This window comes from Ranitomeya variabilis, chromosome 4 (genome assembly GCF_051348905.1).
Source record: "Ranitomeya variabilis isolate aRanVar5 chromosome 4, aRanVar5.hap1, whole genome shotgun sequence".
In the NCBI taxonomy this organism is placed as follows: domain Eukaryota; kingdom Metazoa; phylum Chordata; class Amphibia; order Anura; family Dendrobatidae; genus Ranitomeya; species Ranitomeya variabilis.
The window spans coordinates 650,950,511-650,972,683 of record NC_135235.1 but is presented as its reverse complement, the minus strand read 5'-3'; the positions used below and the strand labels follow the sequence as shown (position 1 = coordinate 650,972,683).

At 45.0% G+C, this 22,173-nt stretch overlaps 2 protein-coding genes across 2 annotated transcripts in view; both read right to left on the bottom strand.

The window, feature by feature from the left end:
- LOC143766170 (oocyte zinc finger protein XlCOF7.1-like) overlaps positions 1-22,173 on the bottom strand; it is a 235,386-nt gene that overhangs the window by 191,835 nt on the left and 21,378 nt on the right. The window lies entirely within an intron of this gene.
- The window catches only part of LOC143767043 (uncharacterized), a 75,425-nt gene that overhangs the window by 44,639 nt on the left and 8,613 nt on the right, over positions 1-22,173 (bottom strand). The window contains exons 3-8 of the mRNA XM_077255065.1: positions 11,665-11,739; positions 11,247-11,396; positions 10,938-11,117; positions 10,734-10,857; positions 10,553-10,650; positions 9,027-9,117 (exon numbers count right to left, since the gene is read on the bottom strand). Of these exons, the coding sequence (XP_077111180.1) occupies positions 9,027-9,117; positions 10,553-10,650; positions 10,734-10,857; positions 10,938-11,117; positions 11,247-11,396; positions 11,665-11,739 (718 nt within the window). The remainder of the gene's footprint in view (positions 1-9,026; positions 9,118-10,552; positions 10,651-10,733; positions 10,858-10,937; positions 11,118-11,246; positions 11,397-11,664; positions 11,740-22,173) is intronic.

Genomic DNA, 22,173 nt, shown 5'->3' with positions numbered 1-22,173 from the left:
TGGTCCCCACCTGCAGAACCACTCCTTTATTGAGCGTGTCTTGATAATTGGCAATAATTTCCATCTGTTGTCTATTCCATTTGCACAACAGCATGTGAAACTGATTGTCAATCAGTGTTGCTTCCTAACTGGACAGTTTGATTTCACAGAAGTTCGATTTACTTGGAGTTATATTCTGTTGTTTAAGTGTTTATTTTTTTGAGCAGAGTATATTCTGCTCTGGAGGAGGAATTAGTTAGTTGTAGTTGGAGAGTTGTTGAGAGGAGTTGGAGGAGAGAGGAATATGAGCAGATAGTGGGGCCGTGCAGCGACGTGTGGTGCTGCAGCTCCAGGACAGAAGAGAATGAGACGGGTGGCATTGATAGCAAGAGGGGAGAAGCAAAGGAAAACAAAGGAGTTCGGAGGGGGAACTGTGACCGGGCAGCCTCTGAGCTGAAATGCAGGAATCGGGCACAGGGAGCCCGAGGCTGTGTAGGACTTCACATAGGATTGCATAAAAGTTTTTTGTGCACTTCTGAAAATGACAAAGCTGAACAGAAGCCAGACGGAGTCCAAAGTAAATCTGCTGCCTCATTATAGTGAATGGATCCCTCAGGGGTTTCATCTGTCAAGTCACTCAGAGATTTAGATGGAAATCCCAAAGTGCTCAGCGTAGAGCGACGGATAAATGTGATCCCAAACGTTATGTAAAATGTACCCAATAAAAGCTTCAACTAAATCCACAAAAAAGCAAGCCCCACTCAGGTCTGTCATCTGTTAATGGAAATATTGGGGGATTTCACGTTATTGGTAGCACAAAGGCTCTGGAAAAGCTAAATGGCTTCACGCTCCCTAAAAGAATTTCAGCAAATTCTCCGCTCCCAAATCCAAATGCTCCCCCTCCCTTCTGAGCCCTAGTGTGCCTAAACATTTAGCGCCCACATGTTTGGAATTTCTGTAGTGATGAGAGCCCGCCAAACTTACAGGTGCGTGTCTCCAGAAGCATGAGTTGGGCATAATGTACTGGTGACTGTAATGTACTGGTCACTACAGCATACTGGTCACTACAAAGGCAGTTTTCAATTTTCACTCAGCAACATCCAGTGCTGCCTGTTTCTGGAAAACACCCATGGACTCAAAAATCGTCACTACATCTGTAGATAAATTCCAAAAGGGTTATAATTTCCAAAATGTGGTCACCTGAGGGGGGTTTCCACTGTTTAGGAACATCAGGGGCTCTCCAAACGCTACATGGCACCCGCTAATTATTCCAATAAATTTTACATTCAAAAAGTCAAATGGCGCTCCTTCACTTCCAAGCTCTGCCGTACACCCAAACAGTAGCATTCCTCCACATATTGGGTATCAGTGTACTCAGGAGAAATTGCACAACAAATTGTATGGAGCAATTTCTCTTGTTACTCTTATGAAAATGCAAAATTTGGAGCTAAAAAAAATTATCGGGGAAAAATGTAATTTGTTTATTCATGTCTTAACGCTATAAACTTCTGTGAAGCACCTGGGGGTTCAAGGTGCTCAATACACATCTAGATAAGTTCCCTAAGGGGTCTAGATTCCAAAATGGTGTCACTTGTTGGGGGTTTCCACTGTTTAGGCACATCAGGGGTTCTCCAAACGCAACATGGCGACTGCTAATTATGCCAGCAAATTTTGCATTCAAAAAGTTAAATTTCGCTCCTTCCCTTTCGAGCCCTGCCGTGTGCCCAAACAGTAGATTTCTAAGGTCTAAAGGAATATTTTTGTGAAAGAAAAGTAAATGTTTATTTTTTTCTTCCACCTCCAAAAATTCCTGTGAAGGCCCTTAAAGGTTAATAAACTTGAATGTGGTTTTGAGTACCTTGAGGGGTGCAGTTTTTAGAATGGTGTCATTTTGGGGTATTTTCTGTCATATAGGCCCCTCAAAGACACTTCAAATGTGAGGTGGTCTCTAAAAAAAATGTTCTTGCAAATTTTGTTGTAAAAATGAGAAATCGCTGGACAACTTTTAAACATTATATCTTTCTAACAAAAAAAATTAGGTTTCCAAAATTGTGCTGCTGTAAAATAGACATGTGGGAAATATTATTTATTAACTATTTTGTGCAATATGAAGCTCTGATTTAAGGGCATAAAAATTAAGATTTTGAAAATTGTGAAATTTTCAAACTTTTCTCTGAATTTCTGTTTTTTTTTAACAAATAAACGCAACTCATATCAAATAAATGTTACCACTATATGTCACGAGAAAATAAACTCAGAATCAGTGGGATCCATTGAAGCGTTCTAAAGTAATGACCACATTACGTGACAGTGGTCAGAAATGAAAAAATTGGCCTGGTCAGGAAGGTGAAAACAGGTTTCGGGGTGAAGGGGTTAATACCAATGTTCCACGTGTAAAAAAAATTGCATCATACAATACTTGATCCAAGTTTATAAGTTAATACAGCCGCAAAAAAAATTGATCACATACAGCGTTCTTGAGAGACATGGGCAGGACCATCAGCTTTCTAACCCCTGAACCTCTGACGTCCACTAAGAGTCAATAAGTTCTGCTTACCTGGTCTATAGCCTTTGTCCTTACTCCTGTTGTGTTTCCTGATTTAGATATAAAATATAACTTTTATTATTATATTTCTAAAATAACTACCCAAAAATAAATATGTGATATAGTGCAGATTAAAATTTCACTCTATCCATTGAAGCGTCCATCTGGACTAGCATAACATAGGGATATAGTACCTCTTACATACAAGAGTCCCTATAAGTAACAAACAACCACTTCTGATTAGATAGGATGCCCAATCAAAAATAATTGCAGATAGACAGTGAATAATTCTATCCCAGCATCATACACGATGCTCGTATTTGGGGGATACTAGACACTGTATCTCTGTGGATCTCTTAACCTGATTACATATATTAACAATTATCACAAGTAGTCAGAGAAAAAGGAAGGATCTCACCCATCAGCCGTGTTAGGTACCGATCATCTCCTCCTAATCTCTCGACAACCAGGTTCCATAGAGGGAGTGGATGACATACAGACCTATTATGCCCTGTCAAGGCTAGTATGGCCCTAGTCCCAAAACTCCCGCCCTTACAAGGGCAGTCCACATCTAACCCTTAGACATATAGCCCTATTTGTCCCTGTGCATCCCGACGCGTTTCGTCTTCTCCACGACTCCTCAGGGGACCCTTACACTCAAATAGGGAACAAAGTTCTCTCAAGGGGACTAAGGTTTTGTCCTGGTAATGCTAGGGCTTGCGATGACCATCGCAAGCCCTAGCATTACCAGGACAAAACCTTAGTCCCCTTGAGAGAACTTTGTTCCCTATTTGAGTGTAAGGGTCCCCTGAGGAGTCGTGGAGAAGACGAAACGCGTCGGGATGCACAGGGACAAATAGGGCTATATGTCTAAGGGTTAGATGTGGACTGCCCTTGTAAGGGCGGGAGTTTTGGGACTAGGGCCATACTAGCCTTGACAGGGCATAATAGGTCTGTATGTCATCCACTCCCTCTATGGAACCTGGTTGTCGAGAGATTAGGAGGAGATGATCGGTACCTAACACGGCTGATGGGTGAGATCCTTCCTTTTTCTCTGACTACTTGTGATAATTGTTAATATATGTAATCAGGTTAAGAGATCCACAGAGATACAGTGTCTAGTATCCCCCAAATACGAGCATCGTGTATGATGCTGGGATAGAATTATTCACTGTCTATCTGCAATTATTTTTGATTGGGCATCCTATCTAATCAGAAGTGGTTGTTTGTTACTTATAGGGACTCTTGTATGTAAGAGGTACTATATCCCTATGTTATGCTAGTCCAGATGGACGCTTCAATGGATAGAGTGAAATTTTAATCTGCACTATATCACATATTTATTTTTGGGTAGTTATTTTAGAAATATAATAATAAAAGTTATATTTTATATTTATTTCTCTGAGCTGGGTTATATATTTAAGAGAGAGATATCGGGCTTGACCCCTTATTTGCTGGAAGTGTTTCCTGATTTAGCCAGTTTTCTGACCTAGCCTTGTACTTTGACCTTTGATTTCTTTCCCTGATGTGACCTCTTAGGACTGATTCTGAGTGACAACCTTTCTCGCTGTCAGCTTGCTCCAACAGTCAGCAGCTGACTCTGCAGCTCCAGCCCAGGCGTCCCTGGGCAAGTCCAGATGCCTGTACAGAAGTTAAACGGTGAAGGCCAGGGCAAACTCTGGCATCTGATAAATGGAGTGGCTGGCGCCAAGCCTGTCCATGAAAGCAGCTGCCAAGCTTCCATAAACAGGGCAACCGTGACAAAGACAGACGATTTAAAAGAAGAAGTGACAATTTTAGACTGAATGTAACTGGGTTGTAAAACAGAACCTTAAAGGCCCCGTCTCACTAAGCGATTTACCAACGATCACGACCAGCGATACGACCTGGCCGTGATCGTTGGTAAGTCGCTGTGTGGTCGCTGGGGAGCTGTCACACAGACCGCTCTCCCCAGCGACCAACGATCAGGGGAACGACTTCGGCATCGTTGAAACTGTCTTCAACGATGCCGAAGTCCCCCTGCAGCACCCGGGTAACCAGGGTAAACATCGGGTTACTAAGCGCAGGGCCGCGCTTAGTAACCCGATGTTTACCCTGGTTACCAAAAAAAACAAACAGTACATACTCGCCTTTCGGTGTCCAGGTCCCTTGCCGTCTGCTTCCTGCTCTGACTGAGCCGCCGTACAGTGAGAGCAGAGCGCAGCGGTGACGTCACTGCTGTGCTCTCACTTCTCACTGTACGGCCGGCAGTCAGTGAGAGCAGGAAGCAGACGGCAAGGGACCTGGACACCGAAAGGCGAGTATGTACTGTTTGTTTTTTTTGGTAACCAGGGTAAACATCGGGTTACTAAGCGCGGCCCTGCGCTTAGTAACCCGATGTTTACCCTGGTTACCAGTGAAGACATCGCTGGATCGGTGTCACACACACCGATTCAGCAATGTCAGCGGGGCCTCAACGACCAAAAAAAGGTCCAGGCCATTCCGACACGACCAGCGATCTCGCAGCAGGGGCCTGATCGCTGGTACGTGTCACACATAGCGAGATCGCTATGGAGGTCGCTGTTGCGTCACAAAACTTGTGACTCAGCAGCGATCTCGCTAGCGATCTCGCTATGTGAGACGGGGCCTTAAATATACAGTCATGGCTGAAAGTGTTGCCATCCTTGAAACTGTTCCAGAAAATGAAGTATTTCTCCCTGAAAATTCTTGCAATTACACATTTTTTATACACATGTTTATATTCTTTGTGCGTATTGCAACAACACAAAAAAATCACAAAAAAAGCCAAATTGGACATTTCACAAAAAATCCCCAAAATGGCTCCGACAAAATTGTTGGCACCATCCACTTAATATTTGGTTGCACACCCTTTGGAATAAAAGACTGCATCACTTACTAAAACCATCAACAAGCTTCTTATACCACTGGAATTTTTGACCACTCTTCTTTTTCAAATTGCTGAAGGTCTTTCACATTTGAAGGCGCCTTCTCCCAACAGCAATATTAAGATCGCTGCAAAGGTGTTGGGATCCATATGGGATTTAGATACTCACACATTGCTGGCCACTTCAGAACTCTCCAGCGCTTTGTTTCCACCCATTTCTAGGTGCTTGTTGAACTACGTTTGGGGTCATTACCCTACAGAACCCGTAGAAGTGCAGTTAGCGCGAAACGGCCGCTGTCCGGCATGCTCCACGGAGGCGTCTCCTGCTTCCACATTATAATGTGACTCAATAAAAGGCAATTTTAAATGAGATGGTGAGTGCCACCCTCATTCTTTTTTTTCACAGACATTGCCAGAATTGTGGTTTTCCTGTGTGGGCACCCGAGATCCCAGGGGCGGTACACCCAGCTCTCTTTGACAAGACTGACACAGTTGGAAACTGGTGCATTAGCATTGCAGATTACATTGCGTCTCACACGTGTTCTTTCTTGGTCTCATCTATCCACAAGACACTTTCCCAGAAGCATTTTGACTTACTCAAGTAGGTGTTGGCAATCTGCAGTCTTGCTTTTTTATGCCTCTGTGTCTGTTAGGTGTCGAGTTCCCACCGCTGCACAGGGGGAATCTCGAACCATGTCCTCTGCGGTCTCCCATTCTTCCCCAGCCGCAGTGGAGTCATCGGTCCCAGCGTCTGGCTCAAGCTGATACTGTGTGTCTGGTTACAGCTGCCATCCCAGGTTCAGCCTTTGTAACCAGCATTGATCAGCGGCGAGATGTTCCAGGGACTGTCCTGCTTTTCGTCTACTGAGCATGCCGCGGGACGACCTCTCATTGGAGGTCACATGCTCCAATGTAGCGGCTTCGATTGGACCACTGGGAAGTTGCCGGAAGGCTGCATCTATAAAAGGCTCACATGGCCGCTTGGCCATGCGGTAGTATAAAACTTAACTCGTGTGTGTGTATGTGATTGTTATCTGGTGAAAGCTCCTAATCATTCCCCTCCCTAACGTTGTTGTATGTACTTGAGTGACTGAGCTAACTAGCGCCAGACTGTGCCATCCAGCACTAGGCACGAGTATACTGCGTCAAATTAGTAGCGTCCGCCAGTGCGGCACTGTGCGCAATTAGTGCTCTTTCCAGGCCCTAGTCAGGGTGGTTAGTGGCTTCCGCCATTTGCGGAGCTGCACACATGCAGTGCGCTAAATCTTTAGCATAGTTTCTTCCTGGGACCGCAGTTGCGGCGCTGAGCGATAGTGGTCTTGAGGGACTCTAACCCTGTGTCCTTGGGGCAGAGTCCTGTTACTGTACACTAGCGCTCACTTTGTTGAGCTCTGTGAGCTTTAACAGGCTACGGCAATTATATTCCTCGGTAGTGCAGTTCTGTGAAGTAACAGAGTCCCCCTCTGTACATACCGGGTGACAGTAATTCGCGTGTGTTCATCTATTATATCACCATATAGCATCCGTCATTACCGGGTAGCAGGTAACATCACTGCACGGTGGACCCCGGGCTGCGAACGCACCTTATTACTACCTGTTATTTGGTATGTTAAGCCAGCCCTAACAGTGTCTGCAGTGGGTCTCCTGCCATAACGTTTCATTTTATTCAGATGTCAGCAGATAGTTCGCACTGACACTGATGCACCCGAGCTTGCAGGACAGCTTGAACTTCTTTGCAACTTAATTGGGGCTGCTTATCCACCATCTGGACTATCTCATGTTGCAACCTTTCATCAATTTTTCTCTACCATCCACATCCAGGAAGATTAGCTATAGTGCCATGAGTTGTAAACTTCTTGATTATGTTGCGCACCATGTACAAAGGAATATCAAGATCTCTGGAGATGGATTTGTAACCTTGAGATTGTTGATTTTATTTAATAATTTGTTTCTCAAGTGTTGTGAATTCTGCTCTTGGGTTCCCTCCGGTGGTTGTTGGTGGTAGTGCAGTCGTCTCTGGGTTGCAATCTTGGGCAGGTGTTTCTGCTGATTGCAGCTCTGATAGGGGTATTTAGGTCTGCAGGATCCATTAGCCCAGGCCAGTTGTCCATTGTTCTTGGAGGGTTTACATCTCTGTCTGGCTCCTTCTGCCCTGCTGCCAATTCAGCCAAGATAAGTGTCTGTTTATTTTTCTGCAGCACACAGGCAGTGTGCTTTACAATTCAGAACAGTTCATTGTTTTTTCTTGTCCAGCTTAGACTTGTTTGGATTTTTTCAGTCATGCTGGATTCTCTGGAGATGCAGATATACATTCTATGTCTTTAGTTAGATGTGGAATTTTTGTATTTTCTGCTGTGGATATTTTTAGGGTTTTAATACTGACCGCTTAGTACTCTGTCCTATCCTTTACTATCTACCTAGAAGTGCCTCTTTTGCTAAATCCTGTTTTCTGCCTGTGTGTGTCTTTACTCTAATATTCACAGTCAATATTTGTGGGGGGCTGCCTATCCTTTGGGGTTTCTGCTCTGAGGCAAGATAGAATTCCCATTTCCATCTATAGGGTTATTTAGTCCTCCGGCTGTGTCGAGGTGTCTAGGACCTGTTAGGTACACCCCACGGCTACTTCTAGTTGCGGTGTCAGTTTAGGGTTGCGGTCTGTACAGATTCCACCTTCTCCAGAGAATCTCTCAGGTCACCGGATCATAACACTCAAGTCCTAACAGTTCTCTTCTCCTCTTTCTGTTCCCCATGCTTAGTGTGGCATACACAGACACAAATTGCAATGATTGAGTTAACTTCTCCACTTTTTATCTGGTTTCAGGTGTGATTTTCATATTGCCTACACCTATTATTTGCCACAGGTGAGTTTGAACGAGCATCCCATGCTTGAAACAAGATTGTTTACCCACAATTTTGGAAAGCTGCCAACAACTTTGTCTGTCCCATTTTAGGGGTTTTTGTGTGGATTATGTCCATTTTGCCTTTTCTTCCTCTGTTTTTTTGTGTTGTTCCAATACACACAAAAAGAAATACACAGGTGTATAACAAAACGTGTGTAATTGCAACAATTTTCTGGGAGAAATACTTCATTATCTGTAACAATTTCAAAGGTGCCAAGACTTTTGTCCATGACTGTCAATGTTTTTGTAGACAACCAAAATCTATGTTTCGAAAAAAAATATTGTGACCAGGATATCAATAGTTGTCAAAAACCCTTCATATATTAACAAAAGCAACCAAATTTTCTGGTCCTCTCTACAGATGTATTTGATATTTATTACTGCATTTTATTCACACTTTTGTTGTAGCTTTGAGAATAATTGAGAGGAAACAGCTATTTCAGATGGACTTGCAGTATCTACCACATTTTCTGTTTCTTGTTCACGTAAATTGCAAGTTTTTTTCTATTTAGGCATATTTCATGTCCATGCTGTTTTTTTACATCCTTCTTTTATTATCTATAGCAATATCATATTTTTATTAATTTTATCCTTTCTTTTTGGCAGAAAGGGTGAAAAACCGACAGACCACAGAAATCACAACAAACAACACAAAATGGTACCAAACCATGAATGAGAAGGATCTGTGACTTCTCTGCATTTAGTGGTTACTACTCACCTGGATCACTGTCTGTAGGAATCTCCTCTTTACACCACTCATCATCCCTCACATATGTCCCTGTAGTATTAATATGTGTCAGATCTTTACCCTGAAACAAATATTGTAAAAGTTACAGACACATGCACTCACATCTACATCTAAATAAATATATATATATATATATATATATATATATATATATATATATATATATATAGTCTACACACCCCTGTTAAAATGCCAGATTTCCTATTATGTAAAATGTCAAAGATCGCAGCCAGAGGAGTTATGATGAACCACGCCCTGTTACCTTTTTGTTCCAAAGAGCTTTCTGTTGCCCTCTATCGTCCGGACAATTACACAATTGGCCGACAATTAACAGAGGAGGCCGTAAGCTGTCTCCACTAATAGCTTGGTTATTGGGAAATGAACAGTAGCCATTTGATATATATCACCTCCGATTCTAAAGCATGGAATACATGTATTTACTCCTGGCATGGTTACTGTTATTTCTACAATAACCAAAGAACTACTCGCTGCAGCCAGTCGTTTATACAGGCTGACAGGTAGCATATGGCTATTGGGTGTGGTTTACAGAACAAAAGGAACAGAACTATTACATTTTATATTTAATCCAGAATGATAGTCAGTGTTTATAAAGACATACAAAACATTTTACAAAGGGGACAAAACAATACAGCATATACAATTACATAAAATAAACAGGATTACCAAAGAAGTTGATCACGGAGATGATTCCGTTTAACGAAAGAGCACTTAGATTGAAAATGTCCAGTGACGCAATCGTGCATACACGGATATGTATCTCTCTACATGAACACAGATCACACAGATCAGCCCCTAAGTTGCACCCACACCCTTCCCCCTTGCTGACCTCACGTGGGCTGGCTTGTGGGATGTTCTCAGCCCTTCAGGATTTTATGAAGTTCACATCATTAACAATATCTTCACTCTAGATGATTACTGCCATCTTTTATGTTACTTTTCTTTTACATAGTAAACATAGCATGGCTTGTGTCAGATCGATCACTATTGATCTGAGGCAGGTATCACAGTTATGAAAAAATATGCATATTCTTCCTCAATTAGTCCTGAAATTGAAAATGTATGTCCCATCACTATCGGATCTATACAAACCCCAATATTCAAAATTTTCAGGTGGAGACACAAAGTCTGGGGAAAGTTCTTTCAGTGTAGCAGCTCATCCTGGAGAGAGCATAATAGGTATCCTACCTAAATTGTTTGTTCACACCAGAGAGCCTTGGCTTTGATGGATTTATACAGATTAGAAGTGTGATTAGAAGTGTCATTAAAGGTGGAAAAAAATTTCAAATGGTTCATCGTGGTATGATAAAAACCTGGCATTTTATCAGGGGTGTGTATAATCTTGCCTTCTCCACCGTTCTCATTACACAAGTATAAAATAATAATAATACTGGTGGATAAAACAAGACTGAACACAAGATCTTCACAGCCATCTACACATCATAGGGGAGATCTCATGACACCTTCTCTCCATCTACCTGATGATCCTGAGGAACATTGACATTTTCTTCTGAACAGTCCTGAGGAAACATAGGACTGGGACATCTCTCTGGTGTTGTCCTCTTACTGGATAGTACTAGAAGAAAAGTATACAGGGACTGAATTTATTCTTTATATACAGATAATTATAGGCAGTCTGTATTTAGTCCTGTCTATTACCTGGTGATGTGAGGGGCTGGGGAACCTCCATCATGACGTCCTTGTATAGATCTTTGTGTCCTTCTAAATACTCCCACTCCTCCATGGTCAAATAGACGGCGACATCCTGACACCTTATATGAACCTGACACATACAATGATAGTCATCCCCTGATCCCTTCATAGCGTTACGGTATAATGTCCCAGCATTCCCAGCAGTGTCACCTCTCCAGTCAGCAGCTCAATCATCTTGTAGGTGAGTTCTAGGATCTTCTGGTCATCGACGTCCTCATGTATCAGGAGGGGAGGTGGAGGCCCAGTGATTGGGCTCAGGGGTGTTCCCCATCCCTCAGACACAGGGGCCTGACAGCGCTCACTAGAGGTCTTCTTCACTACTGTGTAATCCTGGTTATGGAGAGACACATTAATAAATCTCACTACAGACATTTCCAGAGTCCTCACCTCTCCAGTTCTGTCCATCTGTTATTCCCATAGATAAGAATGATGTAATGTGACGTCATCAGAATCTCTCACCTCTCCAGTAAGCCGGAAGAGGATCTCTAGGGTGAGGTGTAATATCCTCTCCGCCATCTTGTCCCTGTCTCTAGCCATCCTTGACAGATCAACCAGGAAAATTCTTCTATATAGAAAAAATCCACTGCGAGGATCCGATATTGTAGGGACCTGAATGGGGAGAAGATGATGAGTAACATCAAAGATTCCATGCAATAGCACAATTACTGGAGATAAGGGGAAACATATGAAGAGATAGAATGTGCAGATATTTTATTATCGCTTTCTTTGTGGTACTTCCCTTACATTACTTTACATATAGATGGGAGAAATGTAAAAACGGGTCTGGTAATTATGAATTGGATTATCAAGTCTTCTAACACTGAAGGGGTTACTGCCCCCTGCCCCCGCCCAGTAATGGGGAATCTCCAGCACCTACCTCCACCTGCAGAGCCGCACACCACATATATGGCTGCTCTGTGCGCACAGGACCTGGGATGAGGTCACAGGAGGGGAGGAGTCAGGGGTCACATGATCAGGGGCCTCAGTGTATGCAGGACTCTGCTGTGCTGGTTGTCATGGTGCTGGATGAGGGGAAGTTTCTGTGTGGGGTCAGGAGGGGTTTACAGGGTGGATGTAGCAGAGCCGTGTGTACGAGGTGTACGGAGCGGAGCCGTGTGTATGAGGTGTACGGAGCGGAGCCATGTATGTAGAACGTGTACGAAGAGGAGCCGTGTGTGTAGAGAGCGGAGACGCATCTGTGCAACGTGTACAGAACTGAGCCGCGTGTTTGTACAATGTGTACGGAGCGGAGCCGTGGGGGAAATTAGAGATGTAAGCTATTCTATATGGACAAATGAAATGAGATACGTCTTAGCCAGTGAATTCCATGTTTTCCTTCAGTCCTATTGCCACACTCAATACCCTCCCCCACCATCTGCCTTTACTAATGTGTAACAGAAAGGCTGTGAGTGATGTTATTGAGAAGTGGAAGGAACCGCAGAGTCCAAACATCTAGTGGGCATTAAAGAGGTTGTTCCAACCCCGAAATTCAGGTGGATTTTTTTAAGCTAAGTAATCTGTGCTGTATTGTGATATTCCAGACCCCAATACATTTGGTTTCTCTCTTTCGTTCCTCCTGAATTTCACTTCCGAGTTTGCACCCTCATTGTTTATCTGCGGCTCTACCAAACTTGACAGCTCCCTGTGCTTTATTATCTAACCTCACAGCCAGAGCTGGACCCGCCTGGCCTCAGTGGCCAGCCACACACCCCAACCCACTACTCACTAATTGGCAGTCAGTATATTTGCCCCAGCTCTATAACAGAGCTGTGTCCTCATCTGTGGAAAGCAGCACAATCACTGCACTCCACATCACATCTGTAACGGTGGTGTCTGGGAGCTGATGGATTGCTCCCTGACACTCAAGGGTTAAACGTATTTTGATGCACTTGTATGTAGTAAAGGTATGATACACCCTGGGGCTGCAGTTAGCTGGGACGGGGTTAACTGAATTGGCCAGCCCAGTTGCGGAGGGGGAACAGAGTGCTGGTGACAGAGGCAGGAAGAGTCAATGTGAGGGTAGGACTGGGGCTGCTAGGGACAGCGTGAGCCTAATACTCGGGGCAGTGGATTGCCGTAAATACCCTTCCGTGTGATTCCATCTAATGGCCAGGGGCAACCTCAAGATGGAAGTTGGGGGCCCGGGTCACACTCAGTTTATGAAACTACAAGAAAATATGGACTCAGACTACATGGGGCAGAAGGTATTGCAATCTGGATATAATGCTAGAGGTGAGGAAGATTCCCTAGGTCTAGAGAAGCCAGTGAGAGGGACATTCTACCTATACTGAGAACCAGAGCAGAAATTGTATCTGGTAACTGTGGGAAAGATGACAACCTGTAGGGCCTTATCCTTTGTATCTGCTTGTAAATACTGTACAGACTGTCATTCACAAAGTAAAAGTTTGTTTTTTTATGAACGCTGTGTCTCCTGGATTATTTGTTACTCTACTCTCAGTTCCAGCAGAAGGATTCCTGGAGTCAGAAGAGGCCTGCAGGCCAGAAGTAAGTGGAAAGTACCCAGGGCCGATTTTAGACAAAGTGGGGCCCTTGGCAAAAGTTTAAAGTGGGGCCCTAAATGCTCACATATTGCACCAGCACACAGAAACATTTTGGTTGTATTTACATGCGTTGAGTTCAGGATGTCTGTGCATGCATAGTGGGCATAGGATGTCTTGAAATCCCATCCACTATGCTGTAAGATGTGGACTCTGCACAAGTATACAGCACCCAACCCGCAGCGTTTACTGACCATATGCACCTAACCTTACTCCAGCTGAGGAAGAATGATGGGGATAAATAGTCCTCGATACAGTACAATGCAGGTCCCATATAGTACATATAGTAAAATGCACTCCCCATGATCCATTGATAGAGTATAATGCAGCCCCCTCATAGAATATAATGTAGTCCTCTCATTGAGCATAAAGCAGCCCCCACAGACTATAATGCAGCCCCCATGCACAGTATAATGCAGCCCCCTCAGAGTATAATGCAGTCCCACACACAGTATAATGCAGCCCCCAGAGAATAAAGCAGCCTCAGAATATAATGCAGACCCACACAGTATAATGCAGCCCCCACATAGTATAATTCAGCCACCCAAATACACACTATAGTGCAACCCTTCACACACAGTATAATGCTGCCCCCCACATACACAGTATAATGCAGCCCCCCACACACACAGCATAATGTAGCCCCTTCAGAGTATAATGCAGCCCCCTAAGAGTATGATGCAGCCCCCTCAGAGTGTAATGCAGCCTCCCCAGAGTACAATGCAGCCCCTTCTGAGTATAATGCAGCACCCCAGAATATAATGCAGCCCCCTTAGAGTATAAAACAGCCCCTTTGGAGCATAATGCAGCCACCTCAGAGTATAATGCAACCACCCACACAGTATAATGCAACCCCCTCAGAGTATAATGTAGCCCCTCAGAGTATAATGCAGCCCCCTCAGAGTATAATGCAGCCCCACACACAGTATAATGCAGCCCCACACACAGTATAATGCAGCCCTCACACAGTATAGTGCAGCCCCCACACACAGTATAGTGTAGCCCCCACAGTTTAATGCAGCCTCACACAGTATAATTTAGCCCCCACACACAAAAAATATAGTGCAGCCCACACACAGTATAGTGCAGCCCCCACATACACAGTAAAGTGCAGCCCCCACACACAGTATAATGCAGTCCCCCCAAATATACACAGTATAATGCGCCCCCTCACACAGTATATTGCATCCCCCCACACACAGTATAGTGCAGCCCCCCACACGCACACAGTATAGTGCAGCCCCCCACACAAACATACAGTATAGAGCAGCCCCCGCACACAGTATAGTGTAGTCCCCTCACACATACACAGTATAATGCAGCCCCCACACACAGTATAATGCAGCCCCCCACACAGTATAGTGCAGCCCCCACACACAGTATAGTGCAGCCCCTTCACACACAGTATAATGCAGCCCTCACACATGGTATTGTGCAGCCCCCCACATGCACAAAGTATAATGCAGCCCCCACACAAACATACAGTATACAGCAGTCCCCACACACAGTATAGTGAAGCCCCCACATACACAGTGTAATGCAGCCCCCAACACACAGTATAGTACAGTCCCCCCACACAGTATCGTGCAGCGACCCACACACAGTATAGTACAGCCCCCACACAGTATAATGTAGCCCCCACAAACACAAAGTATAGTGCAGCCCCACAGTCCCCCCACACAGTATCGTGCAGCCACCCACACACAGTATAATGCTGCCCCCACACAGTATAGTGCAGCCCCCCACATACACAGTAAAGTTCAGCCCTCCCACACAGAGTATAATGCCTCCACACACAGTATAGTGCAGCCCCCACACAGTATAATGCAGCCCCACACACCAAGTATAGTGCAGCACACCCACACACAGTATAATGCAGCCCCCACACACAGTATAGTTCAGTCCCCCACAAATACACAGTATAATTCTGCTCCCACACACAGTATAGTGCAGCCCCCCACAGTATAATGTAGCCCTCACACACGGTATAGTGCAGCCCAACACACACACAGTATAGTGCAGACCCCACATGCACAAAATATAATGCAACCCCCACACAAACATACAGTATACAGCAGCCCACACACAGTATAGTGTAGCCCCCACATACACAGTATAGTGCAGCCCCCAAACACAGTATAAAGCAAACCCTACACACAGTATAGTGCAGCCCCCACACACAGTATAATGCAGCCCCCCACATGCACAGTATAGTGCAGCCCCCAGACACACACAGTATAATGCAATCCCCACACAGTATAGTGCAGCCCCCACACAAAGTATAATACAGACCCATACACAGTATAGTGCAGCCCCCCACACACAGTGTAATGCAGACCACCCCACACACACAGTATAACAAAGACCCTTCAGAGTTTAATGCAACCCCCTAAAAGTATAATGCAGCACCTACAGAGTATAATGCAGCCCCATACACAGTGTAATGCAGCCCACACAAAGTATAATTCAGCCCTCCCTACAAACACACAGTATAGTGCAGCCCCCACACACAGTATAATCCAGACCACCCCATACACACAGTATAATGAAGCTCCCTTCAGAGTTTAATGCAACCCCCTAAAAGTATAATGCATCACCCACAGAGTATAATGTAGCCCAGCCACACACAGTATAATGCAGCCCCCTCAGAGTATAATGCAGTGCCCAAAGAGTATAATGCAGCACCCTCAGAGTATAATGCAGCCTCCTAAGAGTGTAATGTAGCCCCCAGAGTATAAACAGCCCCCTCAGAGTATAGTGCAGCCCCATACACACAGTATAATGTAGCCCCCACACACAGTATAATGCAGCTTCCACACAGTATAGTGCAGTCCCCCCCACACAGTATAGTGCAGCCACCCCACATACACAGCATAGTGCAGCCCTCCACACACACAGTATAGTGCAGCCCCCCACACAGTAAAGTACAGCCCCCACACACAGTATAAAGCAGCCCCTACACACAGTATAGTGCAGCCCCCCACATACAGTATAATATAGCCCCCACACACAGTATAGTGCAGCCCCCCAGACACACAGTACAGTGCAGCCCCCTACACACTGTATAATGCTGCCCCACACACAGTATAGTGCAGCCCCCTCATATACACAGTATAGTGCAGCACACCCACACACAGTTTAATGCAGCCCCCCACACACAGTATAGTGCAATCCACACATACACAGTATAATGCAGTCCCCACATACACAGTATAGTGCAGCCCCCTACACGCACAAAGTATAATGCAGCCCCCACACAAACACACAGTATAAAGCAGCCCCCACACACAATATAATGCAGCCCCCCCACACACAGTATAGTGCACCCCCCACACAGTATAGTGCAGTCCCCACACACAGTATAATGCTGCCCCCCACACATAGTCCAATGCAGTCCCCCACACACAGTATAATGCAGCCCCCACACACAGTATATTGCAGCCCTCACACACAGTATAGTGCCACCCCCCACACGCACACAGTATAGTGCAGTCCCCCACAAACAGTATATTGCAGCCCCCCACACACAGTATATTGCAGCCCCCTCACACACAGTATAATGCAGCCCTCACACACAGTATAGTGCAGCCCCCCACATGCACAAAGTATAATGCAGCCCCCCACACAGTATAGTGCATCCCCGCACACAGTATAGTGCAGCCCTCACATACAGTACAATGCAGCCCCCCCACACACACAGTATAGTGCAGTCCCCCCACACAGTATTGTGCAGTCACACATAACACACAATACTTACCTCTCCTCTCCTCATTCCCTTGCTGCTCTGGCTTCTGTAGAGCACCTCAGCATCTCATTAGCTCACCTGCTGGCACACACTGAGTCAGAGGCAGAAGAAGAATGATGGGAGAGGGAACGTCACATGACTATCTTTCCTCCACTGCTTTCAACTGTATTGGTGTCTATGATGCAGATAAGTTGAATGCGAGATGCGAGGGTGGGCAGCGCTGGGCCCCTTTTACTCAGGGGCCCATAGCGGCTGTGTGGTGTGCTGCTGCTAGCGGCAACCCACTGGCTGGGGGCCCCTGGATGAGCGGGGGCCCTAGGCGACTTACTGGTCTGCCTGCCCCCAACGCCGGCCTTGAAAGCACCTAGTCTGTAGGATGCCAGAGCGAGTGGGGACCAAAGCTCGCCCACCACTATCTCTTTTGGGCATCTTACACATCCACAGTGGTGGCATAGCGTGACGTATCTCCGCATCACATCCACAGTGGTGACATAGCGTCACGTCTCTGCATCATATCCAAAGTGGTGATAGAGCGTCCACAGTGGTGGTGACAGAGCTTCACATGTCCCCACGTCACATCCACATTGGTGGTGACAGAGCTTCATATGTCTCCATATCACATCCACAGTGGTGATGGAGCTTCACATGTCTCTTCATCACATCCACAGTGGTGGTGACAGTGCTTTACATGTACCCACATCACATCCATAGTGGTGATAGGGCTTCACATGGGTCTACATCACATCCACAGTGATGATAGAGCTTTACATGTCTCTACATCACATGTGGATGTGGTGGTGACAGAGATACACATTTCTCCACATCATATCCATAGTGATGATAGAGCTTCACATGTCTCCACATCGCATCCACAGTGGTGGCGACAGTGCTTTACATGTCCTCACATCACATTCTCAGCAGTGATAAAGCTTCACGTTTCCACATCACATCCACAGTGGTGATAGAGCTTCACATATCTCCACATCACATCCACAGTGGTGATAGAGCATCACGTCTCCACATCACATCGACAGTGGTGGTGACAGAGCTTCACATGTCCTCACTTTAAATCCACAGTGGTGATAGAGCTTTTCATGGCTCCAAATCACATCCACAGAGGTAATAGAGCTTCACATGTCTCCACATCACATCAACAGTGGTGATAGAGCTTCACATGTCCTCATTTCACATCCACAGTGGTGATAGAGTTTATCATGTTTCCACATCACATCCACAGTGTTGCTGGAGCTTCACATGTCTCCACATCACATCCACAGCGGTGCTGGAGCTTCGCATGTCTCCACATCACATCCACAGTGGTGACAGTGTTTCACATGTCTCCACATCACATCCACAATGGTGATAGAATGTCACATGTCTCCACAGCACATCCACAGTGGTGGTGACAGAGCTTCACGTGTCTCCACATTACATCCACAGTGGTGAAAGAGCTTCACATGTCTCCACATCACATCCACAGTGGTGATAGAGCTTCACATGTCCTCATTTCACATCCACAGTGGTGATAGAGTTTATCATGTTTCCACATCACATCCACAGTGTTGCTGGAGCTTCACATGTCTCCACATCACATCCACAGTGGTGCTGGAGCTTCGCATGTCTCCACATCACATCCACAGTGGTGACAGAGTTTCACATGTCTCCACATCACATCCACAATGGTGATAGAATGTCACATGTCTCCACAGCACATCCACAGTGGTGGTGACAGAGCTTCACGTGTCTCCACATTACATCCACAGTGGTGAAAGAGCGTCACATGTCTCCACATCACTTCCACAGTGGTGATAGAGCTTCACATGTCTCCACATCACAAACACAGTGGTGATAAGAGCTTCAAATGTATCCACATCACATCCACAGTGGTGACAGAGCTTCACATGTCCCCTCATCACATCCACAGTGGTGGTGACAGTGCTTTACATGTCCCCACATCACATCCATAGCAGTGATAGGGCTTTAGGTGTCCCCTAATCACATCCACAGTGGTGGTGCCAGAGCTTCACATGTCCCCACATCTGATGCTTTTAGCCTGGGGGGGTCAATATTCATGGCCCCTTCCCAGGCTATTAATATTAGCTCACAGCTGTCTGCCTAGCCATTGCTGGCATAAAAAATTGGAGAAACGAGCACTCACCATGAGTATAAACGAAATCTGTCTTTATTGAGGCTTCATGTGTAAAAACAACAAGGCAGTGCAGAGAGAACCTGGGTTCCTAGCAGACGACGATCGTTTCGCTCCTCTGAGCTTCAACGGGTCCGACCCGTTGAAGCTCAGAGGAGCGAAACGATCGTCGTCTGCTAGGAACCCAGGTTCTCTCTGCACTGCCTTGTTGTTTTTACACATGAAGCCTCAATAAAGACAGATTTCGTTTATACTCATGGTGAGTGCTCGTTTCTCCAATTTTTTATGGTTTTACAAGGACTGTTTTGCTCTTCTCACGAGCACCCCATGAGTTGTGGTATTTGGACTTGAATTGTTATGCGGAGGTGAAGACACAGGTGAGCGGTGCTGATTGTGCACTTGATTTCTTTTTCTTTTTATGGTTTGGCTAGCCATTGCTGGTTTGATTTTATAGGGGGACCTCATGTCAATTGTTTTCTGGGGTTTCCCTGTAAACTTGCCAGTAAAGGCTAAGCAAACAGCTGTGAGCTGATATTAATAGCATGGGAACCTTTATGGCTATTGGCTCCTTACCAGAATATTAACATCAACCCTCAGCTGTCGGCTTTCCGTCTGCTGGTTATTAAAATTATGCGGGAGCCCACACAATTTTTTTTAAAAATAAACAGATATTGCATTTCACGCAGATTTCTGAGGGTATGCTCCCATAGTCAGTAAACGCTGCGGGTTAGACGCTGCATACATCCACAGCGTCCAGATGTTACAGCATAGTGGATGGGATTTCAATAACTCCCATGTTCACTATGCGTGCACCGGTGCCCGCAGCTTCCCTGCGGAGACGAACATGCGGCGTGTCTTTCCAGACCACAGTATGTCTATTTATCTTACGGAGATGCCCAGTCTCTGCAAGATAAATATCACCCGACCAATGTATAGGGCGCAGTGATTCCGCACGGTTCAATGAACACCTGTGTTTAAAAGCCAGCAGGGCTTTGGACACAGTGGACATGTGCTGCGTCCAAAGTGCTGCCGACTACTGACCGTGGGGACGTAGCCTAATAACAGTTGCTGTTTTGTTACAGCATATGTAGGTTAATTATGTTAATGCTCCTACATAGGCTGGTGACTGTGTGTGTGTGTCTTTATTTAATTGTGTGTCTCTTTATTTAATTGTGGGTGTGTGTTGTTATTTAATATTAATGAGGGTATCTGGCTGAAGAGGTTGAACAAGGAAATGACATCACTTTTTTTAATATATCTTTAGCTTACAAATCCGCATCAAATCCATTTTCTGCCAAGAGATGCAGAAACCCCGCAGAAATTTCCTCAAGCAAATCCGCAACGTGCGCTCATAACCTTATTCTCCCTGCAGCATTCCGGTTTCAGTCACGAGGGCGGCATCACCTCAGTCAGAGCTCTGGCTGTAACTGCACCCCCAGTTCCGATTGAGAGCCAACCACAAGGCGCGGATACAGCAGGCGCTCTGTATTCTCAGAGCAGTGAGTAAAACAGTGCCACCCCTGTGACCAAAACAGAAATCAGGCTGCATCTCGGTCTTCTCTCGGAGTCTGTCTCTCTTACGTGTGTGAGGTGGTGTTATGTGACTACTCATGTGGGGCTGTCATGCTGCTGCAATGCGGGTAGGTGCAGGCTTCACAAGATGGCAGTAAGGCAACCAAAGGTGGCAGCAGAATAGTCAAAACAAGCCAGATCAAATCATAGACTGTAGCGCAAGTACCAAAGGAATAAGCAAACCCTCAGTCAGAGACAAGCCAGGGGGTCAGTAACGGTCAGGAGCGGATAAGACAAAGGACGGAAACAGGTCAGGATACAAACCAAGTCAAACCAGGGAGTATGCACACTAAAGGGAAACACTGAGTCAAGATGGGAACAGGGGAAACAGAGACACAGGTTAAGACAACAAGCGCAGCAGGACAAATCGGAGAAATCAGAGTCAGGTACAGCAGCACTAGGCAGAAAATATAACAGACATGATCTGCGGGACACAGCGGGGATAAATAGCAAACCTGAGACTAGACTGAGAAAAGTTAACCCCTGACATGATCACACTGGGAAAAGGGAAGGCAGGACTCAAAAACGAGCGTAAACGTGGGTGTCACACTATTTTGTTGAACTTATCAAGGTATATTGATATCCTTTACTTACATTGTATACTTGGTTTATCTGTATGACATTATGTTGATTATATGTGTCTGCTGTTTGAGTAACCATTTTGGAAGACTCACTATATAAAGTATCTATCCGTGTGTATTATCATGAGACACACATATTCTTTTAACAACTGTCATGATCCAGGTCGGGGTTTGCTTTCTGTTCCCCCTGGTGCTTGTCCCTGTATTGCACGACAACAACATTGAGATGTTCATTTTGCTATACGGAATACTGGGAGTTCACCATTCTATTTCATTGCTTTCACCGTTATCATTGTCGTTGCACAAGTCCCACTAGGTATGTTGGTGCATCATTAGCGAGTAGACTATTTTTCTAATTACATTGGCCTTATGTGGTTAATTTTTTTGTAGGCTACTTATTGTGAGTACCTTATACCTATGTTTTCCTCAATACTATGGTTTAGTATCAGTGAGTTTATGTTTTTTTCCAATTACAGTGCCCTCATACTTTTTTCATATTATCACATTTTTTTGTTTGTAGACAACATAGCTTTAGTATCTGTGAGTTGACTATTATTCTAACTACATTGTACTAACGTCTCTATAAACCTTGTTATAATATCTGTGAGTTACGGTAACTATTTTTTCCAATTATATTGTCCTCACACCCTTACATTATGATATAACCGGTACAGCTAACAAGGTCATGGCATTAATGAGTTGACTATTTTTCCAGTTACATTGCACTCACATATTTTGTATTGCATCTTTCCATTTCTCCCCCTTTTATTCAGAAGTATATCAA